Source organism: Ovis aries, chromosome 2 (genome assembly GCF_016772045.2).
Source record: "Ovis aries strain OAR_USU_Benz2616 breed Rambouillet chromosome 2, ARS-UI_Ramb_v3.0, whole genome shotgun sequence".
Classification (NCBI taxonomy): domain Eukaryota; kingdom Metazoa; phylum Chordata; class Mammalia; order Artiodactyla; family Bovidae; genus Ovis; species Ovis aries.
Genome location: NC_056055.1, coordinates 9,797,888 through 9,813,303, shown reverse-complemented (window position 1 = coordinate 9,813,303; position 15,416 = coordinate 9,797,888). Strand labels below are relative to the sequence as shown.

Sequence of the window (15,416 nt, the reverse complement as noted above, 5' to 3'; positions counted from 1 at the left end):
TTTGCTTGCTCCTCTCTGCGCTTTCTGGATTTGTGGTTTAGTGTCTTGTCATTAATTTTGGAAGACTCTCAGACATTATTATATCAAATATTTCTTTTGTTTTCCTTTTCTTTCTTCTCCTGACATTCTCATTATGTATATGTTACACCTTTTGTAATTATCCTATAGTTCTTGGACATTCATCTTCTTCTTCTTCTTTTTTTTTATATATTCTTTCTTGTCTTTGCTTTATCATTTTGAGAAGTTTCAATTTCTGGCATTTGCTTTTGACTCTTTGTTAGAGTTTCCATCTCTTTGCTTACATTGCTATCCATTTTTATGTGTTGTCCAGCTTTTCCATTTTGAGCCCTTAGTATATTAATCATAGTTGTATTAAATTCCTGGCTTGAAAATTCTAAAATCTGTTTCATATCTGAGTCTGACTATGATGCCTGCTGTGTCTCTTTAGATTTGTCGTTTGCCTTTAATCATGCCCTGTAATTCTTGATTGAGAGCCAGACATGATACAACTAGTAACAGGAACTGAGGTAATCAGCGTTTTAGTTTGAGGTTTTATGTCTCTCTGGTTAGGAGTTAGGCTGTGCTAACAATTTGCTATAATTGTAGGTGTCAGAGGCTTAAATTTCCTCTGGTAGCCTTGCTTTTGTCTTCCCTGTAGTTTTCGGGTTTCCTTTGAGACTGCTTAAGTAGAGTCTGAACCTTGCAGGTCTTTTAGCTATAATCCTCTATTAATTGCTCAGGAGCCCTACTGATGTGGTGGTGAGGTGTGGGGACAGGAGAAGCATTTTAGACTCTTGTGATTAATGTTCAGTCTCTTAGCGGGCCTGGATCCCTGGCCTGTGATCTTAACAAGTGCTTCTCTATTTTTTTTCCTCTTTAGGTCAGACCGGAAGGTCAGAGGGGACTGGATTTGGGTATTCCCCTGCCCTAATGTCAGTTAGTTCCTAGTAGAACTCACTTTGGTTAAACTCCATAAATATTTTCCCTTGAGGGTAGGCCTTTGTTAAATAGCATGGAATGTTCTGGGTATATTTAAAAATTGTTACTTTTCACCAAGAGGACAACTTTCTTCCATCTTAAAACCCTGAGAAGCTGGTAAGGCTCCTGGAGATAAAACTCAGGAAGGAGTTGCAACCCCCAGGAGTCTTTTTCTCCCTCAAGCCCATCTGTGCTCATTACCCCCAACTGTTCCTACCAGCTCCTGGCTCCAGGGGGCAGCTTCAGCTCGTGGCAAGCTAGGAGTCTCTCTATTCATCTTTCTCTCCAGATTTCAGGGCCTGGAGATCTCTGTTCTCTGATGGCCTAAGATATGTTACTGATTTTTCAGCTTGTCTGGCTTCTCTTTTAAAAGAAATGTGTTTATGTATTTACCTGTGTCGGGTCCTAGTTGCGGCAAATGAGATCTTTCATTGCCGCACAGACGCTAGTTGGGGCGCGCAGGCTCGGTGGCTGGGGCGCGCAGGCTCGGTAGCTGTGGTTGCCAGGATTGGTGGTTCTGTGGCATGTGGGATCTTAGTTCCCTGACCAGGAATTGGACCTGCGTCACCTGCATTGTGAGGAGGGTTCTTAACCACTGGACCAGCAGGAAAGTCCTTAGCTTCTCTCTTGTGACCCTTTCCAAGTTGAAGTGGAAACCAGAAGTTTTTACCATCTCATTCTTTATCTCTTCGTATTTCAGTTTGGGTATTGTGTAACCTACCTTCCAACTCAGTGATTCTTTCCTCAGCTGTGTCCAATCTGCTGAGGAGCCTGTCAAAGGCGTTCTTCATTTTTGTTGCTCTGTATTTGGTTTCCAGCATTTTTTCTTAAGAGTTCTCATTTCTTCTTTTATGTCACCCATTTGTTTTTAGATATTATCTATTTTTTTCTGTTAGAGCCCTTAAAGTATTAATCATAGTTATTTTAAATTACAATTCAAAACCTGTGTCATATCTGTATCTGATTCTGATGCTTATTTTGTCTCTCCAGACTATTTTTTCTTGCTTTCTAGCATGTCTTATAATTTTTTTGTTAAAAGCCAGACATGATGAGTTTAATAAGAACTGAGACCGTGAGAATTTTAGTGTGAAACTTTGTTTCTATGGCTACGTGATGTTACTGGACCACATTTAATGTTTGCTGTAGCTATAGATGGGCTGCCTGGGTGGCACTAGTTAGTAAAGAACCTGCCTGCCAACGCAGGAGACGTGAGAGACTCGGATTTGATCCCTGGGTTGGGAAGATCCCCAGGAGGAGGGCATGGTGACCCACTCTAGTATTCTCTACTGGAGAATCCCATGGACAGAGGAGCCTGGCAGGCTACAGTCCACAGGGTCACAAAGAGTCAGACACACGTGTACCTGTAGATGCCAGAGGTTTCAGCTCCCTCCTTGTTTATCCCCCCTCCCCTCTTCCTGTTGTCTTTGGGTTTCCCTAAGAACTCCTTCTTAGATAGAATTTGTGTCCTGCAGCTCTCAGTTGCAATCCACTGTTGTCATGCTCTCGTCTTTACGATGTTGGGGTAAGTCATTAGGGAGAGGATTAAATTTTAGGATTAAAGCTCTCACTAGTTTTTTTAGTGGGCCTGAGTTCTTGGGCTGGGACCTCTAGAAGAGTTGCTGAGCCTTTTCCTTCTCTCCCTTTATGTGAGACAGGATGGTTAAAGGGGCTGATGTGGTCCCATTGCTCGTCCCCCACATCAGATAGGACTTTGCGGGTGGCTAAGTAGTAAAGAATCCACCTGCTTGTGCGGGAGATGCAGGAGATGTGGGTTCAATCTCTGGGTCAGGAAGACTCCGTGGAGGAGGAAGTACCCACTCCCGTATTCTTGGCTGCAGAATCCCATGGACAGAGGAGAGTGCATGGCACAGTAGTTCAGATAAGTCTATGAGAAGTACTTCTTCTGGAGGACAGGCTTTTTGTTCTGGAGAACAGAATTCTGCACTGTTCCCCTTCTCCCAAAAGTATGAACCTGTTGAGGCTCCCACAAAATGGTGGCTCCCCGAGACTGGGTCCCCAGGGGTCCCAAGCCAGTGGACACTCAGCTTCCAGCAATTAGGCAGTTATGGTTAAAGTGGCCCACCAGTTACTGCCTGTAGCTCTGTGGCTGTTCCCAGCAAGCTGTACTTCTCCGTATTTGCTTGTCTGTCCAGTTGTCAGAATTGATGGTTTGCTGTGTGACCTCAATTCTCCATTCACAGAAAGTTGTGGGTTTTCAGTTTGTTCATCTTTTTTCTTCTTAGAAGAGTGGGAGTGATGACTTCTGTGCTCTTTACATACGGAAGCTAAAACCGAAAGTCCCCACCTGGTAGCTTTTGTCAGTTTTGTTCTCTGATGTCATAACGGTGCTGGAGGGCTTGGTGCCCTTCGGTTTTCTGGGTGATGGGGACACAGTGAGGGGCCTGGGGAGCTCATAACTCTGTTTCCTTCCCTCTTCCTCTTGGCCCTGTCTGGCCAGACTAGACAGTCACAGTCTGTGGTTTGGTTAGTGCGTCTGCCTCTCATTTGGGGAATGAGCGGCGGTAAACCAAGTTGGGCTGAGAGTCCTGTGTTCAGGGTGAGCTGTGCCCTCTGGGCCTCAGTTTTTCCACCTGTGCAGTGGGGAGAGGGTGGAAGCCCTTCTAGCACAGCATGCTCTTGTGAGAATGACACCAGCTTCAGTTGATGCATCGCCTGAGCGGAGGGAATGATTTTGTAATGACTGTGTGTTTTAAGGAAGTACTTCCGGACGCTGGCTTTGCCTTTGGTGTTACTGTTAACTAGTAAAAAGGCTTCCTAATAGAAACAGTGGAGACAGCAGTCATGTGCAGGCAAATGAATAGCCAGTAACTCAGAGTAAGTTTATCTTGGACTTTTCTTCCCATGATGAGTGTTTTTTAAAAAGCATTTCCTCTGATAACAGGCCTGGCTTACGGGGCTTCCAAGCCTTGTGTTTCCAGGGTGCAATAAACCAGTGACCTTCATTCATTCCTCCTTATTTGCACAGGAGACTTAGTGTCACACATTCTCTGTGGGCTCTGAAGCCAAAATGGGGCAATTGCTTTCCTTTTGGAAAGCTGAAATATGAGGGGAGAGGAATGGGAATACATGTTGGGGTTAACGTTTGTAAATTTTCTTAGATATGATGTCACTTAAAGCCATTTGGGGCGGGAAAAGCATTGCATATGTTCTCCTTGCTCATAAAAACATTCATGCATTTAAAACCACAGTTAGTTTCAGTCATCATTCCAATTCTCCTCTCTATGAGTTTCCTTTAAAATTTTAAAAAAATGTCGACATGCACTGAACCTTATGATGGTGAGCTTTGTAATTTCAGGGATTTCCTATTTTTTAAAAAAACTTGTTCCAAAGAAGCAGATGGGTCCTTGAATGGACAAGACGTTATTGCCGTTTTAGCAGAACAAACTCAGAGGCATAATTTTCACTCTGTATCCCAGCACCTAGCATGGTGCATGCAAAGAGAAAGTGTTTGTTGAGAGAGTTGGTGAATATAGTAACATACCCACATGTCGGTCTATCAGAGCTTGACAACAAGATGTCCACAAGCAGAGCAGGCCTGATGCCTTGCCTTCCTTGCTCAGGCCTCTCATCTTTCTCATCTTTGGGCAACAGTGGTACCTGCTAGTATCTCTGGTGTTGGTATTGAACTATTGCTTTCTTAAGCTGAAGATGGATGCTGACTCAACAGGGTCAGTTTTCACATACAGTTATTTGTCTTGCCTGGATTTTAGCCTTGTTTGGGTAGGAAAGGGAAGTAGAGGCCAGATAATCACTGGCATATTTGACATTAAAATATATGTCCAGCATTCCCCTCCTCTCCCCCCAAATCAGAATCCTGGAGGAAATAGGTTATTTTGCTTTCTTAGGATAAAATTCAACAAAAATTATTAGATTTAGAAGGAATAGGGTAGGTTGTGGAGTTGGGAACACAACTCTGGCTCCCTTCTTATGCCTTGAGTAAGGACAGAGAGATGCTGAGAGATGAAGTGAGCAGAAGTAGGCATGAGTTGTGAACTGACTCGAAGGGGAGCCCCATTCAGTCAGTAATTCAGCAGTCACCAAGCACCTGTGTGTGCTCAGCACAGCTGAGCGAGGTGGTCACTTCTGTCAGGGACCACACACAAGTCAGAATGATTGCCAGTTTGGGAGCACAAACTTAGGTGTCAACAAGGGCTTCCTGGGTGAAGGAGTGTTGCGGATTGAGTAGGAGGTTTCTGATGAATAGGAAAGGAACCTTGAGGCAGCAGGAACAGCATGTGCTAAGGCTCAGAGGCAAGTGAGCAGACAGCGCGTTCAAAGATCTGACGGTGTGGTTGGTACAGGGGGATGTTCAGAGCCTAGAGGGGCAGGTTGTAAGACACATTTCATGCCTGGTGGAGGAGCTGGGACTTCATCCTGAGAACAGTGAGGTGTCGGGTAGTTTGGGTTCAAGAGTGACCTGGTCAGACTCATGTTTTAGATCTGTGCTGGCTGGCACAGCAGCCACTCACTGCATGTGGCTGTTAAGCCTCCGAAACGTGGCTAATCCAAGTTCAGATGTGCCCTAAGATACACACCCGTTTTCAAAGGCATAGTATGGAACTGAGATAGCACATAAATAGTTCTTTCAGTGTTGATGTCATACTCAAAAATGTTATGGACGCATTGGGTTAAATAAATATATTACAATTTATTCTGTTTCTTTTTAAAAGGTGGCTACTGGAAGATTAAAAATCACATGTGAGGCTCACATTATATATCGGGTGGACAGTGCTGTTCTCCACTCTCTGGGCTGATGGGAAGCTATTTAGTGTGTCAGTTGATTTGTTCATTTGTGAATTCATTTATTCAGCACATTTATATCTATTTATAGATCACCTCCTGGAGGAGGGCGTGGCAAGCCACTGCAGTATTCTTGTGTGGAGAATCCCCATGGACAGAGGAGCCTGGAGGACTATGGTTTATGGAGTCGCAAAGAGTCAGACACGACTGAGCAACTAAGCACACAGCACACAGATCACCTACTATGGTCCAGGGATTGTTGTGGGCATTGGGAATACAGCAGTGAATAAGGCAAGGCCTTTGCCCTCACAGAGACGTAATAACTATAATAAATAACTAATGGAATTCAAATAATGTTCAGCGGCATGAAGATGAATGAAATGCCATACACTTGGGATACTGTGGTGTAGTATACAGGGAATGGGGTCTAGGGAGCTTTGAGATTGGATCAGGAAAGACCACTGACAAGCAGAGGCTTGACTGAGAAAACAAACCTTGTGACTGATGGGGAGAAACAGTCTAGGTGGAGGAAACAGTGAGCGCAAAGGCCCTGGGGTAGGAATGAGTGTGGTGTGTTGGAGAAACAGTAAAGGCAACTGTGAACGGTTGGAGGAAGTGAGGGGTGCAGTGAGATGACCCAGCCAGATAGACGGGGTCAGCTGGATCCTGGAGGATCGCCCAGCAGACCTCCATGAAGGGGGAGGAAGGTTTTTATAAGGTTTTGTACTGGGTTGTTCACAGGAATTGATTGGCGTTTTTTAAAGGATTCCCTAGGCTGCTGGAAGGGAAAGAATGGACGTGAGGAGACTGGCTGGGATACTTAGAGGTAGTCTAGGTGAGAGGAGATGCTGGTTGAGAGGATGGGGGAGAGGTGATGGAGAGACACTGAGGAGGGATCAGAGGTGGGATGAATCTTGATATCAGAATCCATGGGACTTAGCACCAGTTGCGTGCCGAGAGGGAGGGAAAGCAGAGTGAATCAAAGCTGACTCCAGCCTAGAGGTTTGCTGGAGTGCTGTGTGCTGGGTAGCACTACTGCCCGGGGGTTGAGACCCGGGAAGGAGCAGGTCCTGCTGGGGTGGGGATAGGAAATGGGACCCTTCAGACTTGTGAAGTGTAGGATGCCTCTGAGATAGGTAAGTGGCTGGATAGAGAAGAATCTGGAGTTCAGGTGAGCAGTGATCAGAGCTGAATATTAAATCGGTGATTTGTCAGTATGTAGATAGCATTAGACTCTGGGACTTCCTGAGGTCACCTATAAAGTGAGTGTAGGGAGAGAGAGTCCCAAAACTGAGCCTCTTACTTGGGAAGGGATGGGGTGGGCGGGGCAGCCCGGGGAACGGCCCATGAGGTGGGAGCAAACCAGGAGGTGAGGGGTCTTCAAAGCCAAGAATAGAGTTTCAGGAAGGAAGGAGAGATAACCGTGCTAGCCAAGATGAGGGTTGAGGGAGGCCCACTGGGCCTGCTGTAACAGTGAAAGGATCAGTCACTGATGACCTTGGGGAGAGTGATTTCGGTGGCATACCAGGGTCCATGGTAGCTGATTAGAGTGGCGTGGGACTCAAAAGAATGGGAGTGAGGAGGTGGAGCTGGAGAGCTTGGACCAGAGTGAGGGATTTTGCTCCAAAGCGGGCAGAGTTAGGGGGAGAGAATGTTGGCCCTGGTGCTGGTACATGTACCTGTTCTGTGCTGTGGGCAGATTCTGGTGGAGAAGGGAAGACCGTTCTGGGAGGGGGTGGGTGCGTGGGGAGTTACCGGGGCAGTGACCTTGGTTTGGGAAGAGGGGTTGGGACCCAGCGTGGAGTGAGGGCTTGGCTTGGGCTGGTGTAACAGGCAGGAAGAGGGGACTCTTCAGTTCAGATGGAGCAGCCTTACAGGTCTGGGGATGGAAAGATGAGTCTTTTTCTTCTGATCGCTTTTTTGTTTTTCTCAGAGAAAGGAGTTGTCGGCGGAGAGAAAGCAGGTTGTTTGAGGTTTGAGGAGAAAGCGGAAAGTCTCACGTGCTCATCTAGGAGAGTGAATTGAAGAGGGAAATGGTTGGGCTGTAGTAAGGACCCACTTGAGGTTTGTGGTCGTAAGTTTAAAATGGGACAGTCCGCGTGGTTGTGTGCGTTCCTCCAGCGCGAGGTGTGTGAGCAGTCGCCTTGGGGTTTTGCCAGGGAGTGAAAGGCTAGAGCGAGCTGGAGAGTTGAAAGATTGTGCCAGAGTGAGGGTGATCGGCACGGGCCTGGTCTTGGCCGGGGAAGGATGACAGTGAGACAAGGGAGACAGGGTGGTGGGTGGGAGGTCCCACTGGGGCAAGGACTCAGGGCAGGAACCCTGAGTCTGGGCTCTGGATGCTGGAGGTTAGGATGCTGCAGGTGCGTTGGTGTCATTGACAAGGGTAAGGTCAAGGTGTGAGTGAGGGGGCGGGTAGTTGGGCTGGTGGCGGGGAGGTGAATGGAAAGCCCCTGGAGGAAAAGGAGATTAAAGAACAGATTGGCCAGAGTCACAGGGGCTGTTCTGACGGAGGGAAGACAGGGAGCCTGGGCTGACGTCTTCAGCACGAGGTATCTGTGGAGACGCCGCCAGGAGACCTGGTGGCAGGGGCTGCCTGAGCTGGGTGTTTCAGTATTGCTCCCAAGTTGAAAGGGGGGCTGGATGAGAGATGTCCCGGAGCTGGCTGCGTAGCGAGGAGGACTCGCACAGACTGAGCGAGCCCACCCCAGGCCCACCGTGGCTCTGCATCAGTGTTTGCTATTGGGCAGGTGGCTTCCTCATCTGAAAATTGGGGTTACTCACTGCACTGGCCTCATCCATCCACTGCAAGGATTAACTGGACAGAATACGTGCAGCATGGTTAGGCCCAGCGCTTGGTTTATGGTACGTGCCAGGGATCGGTAACTGTTTTCTCCAAAACAGAACTGTTCTTAAATGAGGATAGTTTGTTTCCAGAGAGGGAGGGATCCGTCGATGTGCTCCCCCAAAGTGGGATTGTTGGAATGGGAATGCAGTCTCCCAAGGGCACTTTGAAGGTCATCATACGCCGGGCCCATGGGTGAAGCGTGGTTCTCTAGGCACAGAGTGTAGATAATGATACAAGCTGGATTAAGTTAATTCCTGAGCAGTGTGTGATGCGTGCAGATGAGAGTCAGGGAGCCCTTGGCTCCGAGGATGCTCTTGGCCTTGGGCTGAGTGTGGAGAGACTGGGGCCACTGGGGTATCCTATTTGTAGAGTCCTTTATGCTTCTATAAGCTCATTTGCTACGGCACCTCTGTTAAAGAGCCGTGGCAGGATGAACAGAAGAATGGGGCTCAGAACGGTTGAGCCAGAGTCAGCATCCCTTACCAGCTCAAGCCCTCCCCAAGTGCAGGTGTGAGTGGCCTCAGACCCAGGACATGGTTTTATGAATGGCCATGAGGCCGGGTGGCTGGTCAGGGCTGAGGGGACATGCGTGCAGGTGGCTTGGCTGGAGCCCCTGTGGCTGCTCTGGGGCTGTCACCAATGTGCCCTGCCTGGTGGGAAGCTGCTTTGGGGCCCAGACCCTGGGGAGGAGAGCTTGGTGGCCAGTGCCCCTGTGGAAGCAGGTGGACTCCTCCCAGCCTCCACCATGGCCAACTGGGCAGGATCACGAGGGCGCTTCTTTTTAGGGGCTCATGTGGGAGCCGCCAGTCCCCAGGAAGTGATACAGCTAGTGGCCTCTGGCTGGCTTCCCGCAAGGCTGCGTTGGGATGAGGGTTGTTCACAGGCAAAGAAGCACCGCCTGCTGTCTGCCTGGCTCTGGAAACAGCCAGTGCTGTGCCCGGGACATGTCTCCATGTGGCTTCACCCCAGAAAAGGAGCACGGCCCCAGGACTGGGGTTGGAAACCTTGAATTTCAATCTCCCAGTTCTTGGCTGCCTCCCCCTTGGACAGAGAATTCTTTCTGGGCTTCTGTGTTCCTTCTGAAAGAAGAGGGAGTGTTGGGGCCTCTTGAAGCCCCCCTTACCTCCTCGCATCTCCTCCTACCCTAGTCAGTCTTGACTGGTTTCATCCATAATTACTACTGCTCAGTTCTCTAGATCAGTGGTCCCCAACCTCTTCCGCACCAGGGTCAAGGTGAGAGGTTGGTTTTAGGAGGATTCAAGCGCATTACATGTGTTACGGACTTTATTTCTGTTATATTACATCAGTTCCACCTTAGATCATCAGCCATTAGATCCTGGAGGCTGGGAACCCCTGCTCTAGACCGCTAGCTCTTTGAGCATGGGGTGAAGTCGTATTCCCCTCTGTGTCCCTAGGACCTGGCACATATAAGCTGCTCCACAAATGTTTGCTGAGTGGATCACATACACATGACTTCTGGCCCTGGGTACTCCATCACTTGGGGGCTCAGCTGCTGGAGCAGAAGCACATGGGGCCTGTTTTGCCTAATATTCCAGAGAAGGAGGTGGTTGACTTGAAACCACAGGCTGGGATTCTTTCTCCAACTCCAGGGCAAGCCTCACTTGCAGAACCCAACACATGGAGCACTCATAGGAAAGGCAGTTCAAGTAGGTGGTCAGGGACCAGGCTCTGTAGGCAGACAGACCTGGATTCAAATGCCAACTCTGCCAGACCAGCTGTTACCTTGAACAGCCCTCTTCCAGAATCTGAGCCTGTACCTCAGCTCGAAAATAGGAATAGAAAAACCTGCCTCATGATGGTGGTGTGCTGATTAAATCAAATAAGTGACATGCCTACTATGGAGACAATAGAAAAAGATAGCTTGTTGTTGTTATGAGTAGTAAATATTTGTTGAAATATAGAATGAGGATCCTCTGGAACCTTTTGGAATCTGGCTACTCCTTGATTTTCTTTGGCTTGCTGTGTGTAAAATGCAAGAACTGGGGAATTTTTCTGCCTTGAGCAGCATAGAAAGATGGGTATTGGTGCAGACTTTGGAGTTGGGAAGGTGTCTTGGACCTGTGACCAAAGCTTCTCTCTGAACCTCATCTGTGTGCTGGGAATAATAGCACCTATGTCATTGGGTTGTTCTAAAGGATCAGTTGAGATACTATGTGTACAGAATGCTTAGAGCCTAGCAGATTGGTAAGTATTATATTAATTTTTGTCATTGTTTTATTTTATTTTCTGAAGAGCTTGCCTGGTGGCTCAGACAGTAAAGAATCTGCCTGCAATGCAGGAGACCTGGGTTTGATCCCTGGGATGGGAAGATCCCTTGGAGAAGGAAATGGCATCCCACTCCAGTATTCTTGCCTGGAAAACCCCATGGACAGAGGAGCCTGGTGGGCTACAGTCCATAGGGTCACAAAGAGTTGGACATGACTGAGTGACTATCACTTTCTTTCCTTCTTTTTCTACTTTATTTTCTGAAGATGCTTAGAAATACTTCCAATATTATTTTAAAAAGACCTCCTGTTTTTATTTAGTATTTTCTTATCCTGTTTTGCTATTTAATCCTTCTGGCATTTATTTTTATGTATTTTTCCAGGTGTCCCACTCTTATCTATTTCTAAATTTTATTTATTTGTTTTTGCCACATCTGATTTTATTTAATAAAACTTGACAGAGTTGAGACCCCCTTCTCCAGGGTCAGTCCACTCCCTCTCCAGAGGTACCAGGAGTCTACAATTTGGTGTTTATAATTCCCAGACATGTTTATAATAATGCTCTATAAGGATGAAACTACAACTATCCCAAGGGATCTTGCAACTTACATTTTTCTTTTTAAAAACTTACTTTGTCATAATTTCAGGCTTATAGAAAAGTTTAAAACTAGTGCAAAGAATTTCTATATCATTTTCACTCCAGTTCCCCCAAAATTAACATTCTTATGTTTGCTTTCCTGCCCCCTCACTCTGCCCACCCCCCGACAGCTCTCTGTTTAATCCTTTTTCTAAACCATTTGAGTCACAGTTGTAGGCCTGATATCCCTTTACCCTTAAATACTTCAGGATGTATTTCTTAAAATCAAGGATATTTGCTTATAATATCACAGTTCAGTGATCAAAATCAGGAAATTAACACTGGTGGAATACTATTAACAAGTCTACAAACTTTATTCCTGTTTAACCATCTGTTTCAGTCAAGTCCTCTGTAGCAGTGGTCCCCAACCTTCTTGGAACCAGGGACTGGTTTTGTGGAAGAGAATTTTTCCACAGATTGGAGCGGGTGGCGACTGGTTTCAGGATGATTCTCATTGAGCAGGAAGCCTAGATCTCATGCATATGCAGTTCAGAGCAGTGTACCAGCCCCTGTGAAAATCTAATGCTGCCCCTGATCTGACAGGAGGCGGTAATACAAGCATTGGGGAGCAACTGTAACTACAGATGAAACTTTCCTGGCTCACTCACTGCTCACCTCCTGCTCTGCAGCTGGGTTCCTAACGCAGTACTGGTCCTTGGCCCAGGGGTTGGGGACCCCTGCCTGCTCTGTACGAAGAGAAAACCTCAGGTCACAAGCTGAATTTTCCATTGTCCAGTCTCTTTCGTCTTTTTACATCTAGATTACTTCCTCAGTTTTCCTGTTGTCTTTCCTGGCCTTGATTATTTTTTATTGTTGTCATTTTGTAGACTATCCCTCCATTTGGGTATGTCTGATGTTTCCTTGTTCTGAGATTCAGGCCAAGCAATTTCTGCAGGAATACCTGGACGTGAAGGTATAACCTTCTCAGTACTGGTATCAGAAAGCATCATTATTGTTAGTGAATAGTCTGTCCTTCTCCCACTGATCTGAAATGACACGTTCACAACTGTCTAAATTCTTACATGTACATAATCTGCCTCTGGACTTGTTATTCTCATAAAGTGATCAGTTTATCTAATTCTGTGCAATTTTTCCCCCAGCTGTTTTATAATAATTGTTGTTATTCAGTCACTCAGTCATGTCCGACTCTTTGTGACCCCATGGACTGCAGCACGCCAGGCTTCCCTGCCCTTCACCATCTCCCAGAGTTTGCTCAGACTCACGTCCATTGAGTCGATGATTCCATCCAGTCTTCTCATCCTCTGTCGTCCCCTTCTCCTCCTGCGCTCAGTCTTTCCCAGCATCAGGGTCTTTTCCAGTGAGTTGCTCTTTGCATCAAGTGGCCAAACTATTCTAGCTTCAGCTTTTGCATCAGTCCTTCCAGTGAGTATTCAGGGTTTATTTCCTTTAGGATTGACTGGTTTGATCTCTTTGCGTCCAGAGGACTCTCACGAGTCTTCTCCAACACTACAATTCAAAAGTATCCATTCTTTGCTGCTAAGCCTTCTTTATGGTCCAACACTCACATCCATACACGACTGTTGGGAAAACCCATAGCTTTGTCTATACGGACCTTTGCCGGCAAAGTGATGTCTCTGCTTTTTAATATGCTGTCTAGGTTTGTCATAGCTTTTCTTCCAAGGAGCAGGCATCTTTTAATTTCATGGCTGCAGTCACTGTCCGCAGTGATTTTGGAGCCTAAGAAGATAAAGCCTGTTACTATACGATGCCTTCAAACTGTACCAGGTTTGTTTTTTGGTGTTTTATAACTTAAGTTAATCCTGGGAAGGGGATTCTTCCTCCCATTACATTTTCTAATTGATTATTGTTGATGCTGGAAAACCACTGACATGTGAATATTTTTCCTGGATCTGGCTGGTTTGCCGAATTCTCTTTTATTCTAATCTTTTTCAGTTGGTTCTCTTGGAATACTTTTTGTAAATGTAGACAGTTGTATCTGCAAATCATAGCGGATTTGTCTCTTCCTTTACACTTCTATTTTCTTTTCTCCAGGCTTTTCACATTGGCTGAGAAGTCCAGAATAGTTTTGAATAATATGGTAGTGATATTGGGCATTTTTGGTTATTTCTGACTTTAAGTGAAGTAGCTCTGGAGTTCTATTAAGTGTTGGAGGGAGGTTTTGGAGAGAGACCCTTGATGTGGAGGTTTTAAAAAATTCCTAGTGAATTATGTTGACCTTTAAAAAAAAAAAAAAAGGCAACAAATGAAACTCAAAATCCAGAAGACGTAGGTCGATGCTTATTTTTAGAGTTGTATTACTTTTCTAATTTAGTGCCATGTCTTATTTGCTAAGGCTTCCCTGGTGGCTCAGTGGGTAAAGAATCTACCTGCCAGTGCAGGAGACACAGATTTAATCCCTTATCTGGAATATCCCCTGGAGAAGAAACTGGTTACCCATTCCAGTATTCTTGCCTGGAAATCTTCGTGGACTGAGGAGCCTGGTGGGTTACAGTCTGTGGGGTCAAAAAGAGTCAGACGTGACTTACAGACTGAACAGCAGCAATTTCAGTTCAGTTCAGTTCAGTCGCTCAGTCATGTCCGACTCTGTGACCCCATGAATCACAGCATGCCAGGCCTCCCTGTCCATCACCAACTCCCGGAGTTCACTCAGACTCACATCCATCAAGTCAGTGATGCCATCCAGCCATCTCATCCTCGGTCGCCCCCTTCTCCTCCTGCCCACAATCCCTCCCAGCATCAGAGTCTTTTCCAATGAGTCAACTCTTTGCATCAGGTGGCCAAAGTACTGGAGTTTCAGCTTTAGCATCAGTCCTTCCAAAGAAATCCCAGGGCTGATCTCCTTCAGAATGGACTGGTTGTATCTCCTTGCAGTCCAAGGGACTCTCAAGAGTCTTCTCCAACACCACAGTTCAAAAGCATCAATTCTTCAGCTCTCAGCCTTCTTCACAGTCCAACTCTCACATCCATACGTGACCACAGGAAAAACCATAGCCTTGACTAGACGGACCTTAGTCAGCAAAGCAACAGCAACTTACTTGCTAACAATTATGTAGGATTTATCTTCACAACCCAGATAATCATGATGGTGTGATTACTCACCTAGAGCCAGACATCCTGGAGTGTGAAGTCAAATGGGCCTTAGGAAGCATCACTACGAACAAAGCTAGTGGAGGTGATGGAATTCCAGTTGAGCTATTTCAAATCCTGAAAGATGATGCTGTGAAAGTGCTGCACTCAATATGCCAGCAAATTTGGAAAACTCAGCAATGGCCACAGAACTCAAAAAGGTCAGTTTTCATTCCAATTCCAAAGAAAGGCAATGCCAAAGAATGCTCAAACTACCGCACAATTGCACTCATCTCACACGCTGCTGCTGCTGCTGCTGCTGCTGCGAAGTCGCTTCAGTTGTGTTCAACTCTATGCAACTCCGTATATGGCAGCCCACCAGCCTCCCCCGTCCCTGGGATTCTCTAGGCAAGAATACTCGAATGGGTTGCCATTTCCTTCTCCAGTGCATGAAAGTGAAAAGTCAAAGTGAAGTTGTTCAGTCGTGTCTGACTCTTAGTGACCTCATGGACTGCAGCCTACCAGGCTCCTCTGTCCATGGGATTTTCCAGGCAAGAGTACTGGAGTGGGGTGCCATTGCCTTCTCCTCATCTCACACACTAATAATGCTTAAAATTCTCCAAGCCAGGCTTTAGCAAAACGTGAACCGTGAACTTCCAGATGTTTACGCTGGTTTTAGAGAAGGCAGAGGAACCAGAGATCAAATTGCCAACATCCGATGGATCATTGAAAAAGCAAGAGAGTTCCAGAAAAACATCTGTTTCTGCCTTATTGACTAGGCCAAAGCCTTTGACTGTGTGGATCACAATAAACTCTGGACAATTTTGAAAGAGATGGGAATACCAGACCACCTGACCTGCCTCTTGAGAAACCTGTATGCAGGTCAGGAAGAAACAGTTAGAACTGGACATGGCTATGTTCA

The 15,416-nt window shown here is 46.4% G+C and overlaps 1 protein-coding gene across 24 annotated transcripts in view; it reads left to right on the top strand.

Annotated features, from left to right (window-relative positions):
- Positions 1–15,416, top strand: part of ZNF618 (zinc finger protein 618) — a 206,565-nt gene that overhangs the window by 62,277 nt on the left and 128,872 nt on the right. For 18 of the 24 annotated variants that reach the window (XM_060408853.1, XM_060408852.1, XM_060408860.1 and 15 more), the window contains one exon: positions 5,831–14,715. The exons of the other annotated variants lie outside the window; for them this stretch is intronic. In XM_060408853.1, coding sequence (XP_060264836.1) covers positions 14,668–14,715 — 48 coding nt within the window. In that variant the 5' untranslated portion in view covers positions 5,831–14,667. The remainder of the gene's footprint in view (positions 1–5,830; positions 14,716–15,416) is intronic. 24 annotated transcript variants of the gene reach the window in all.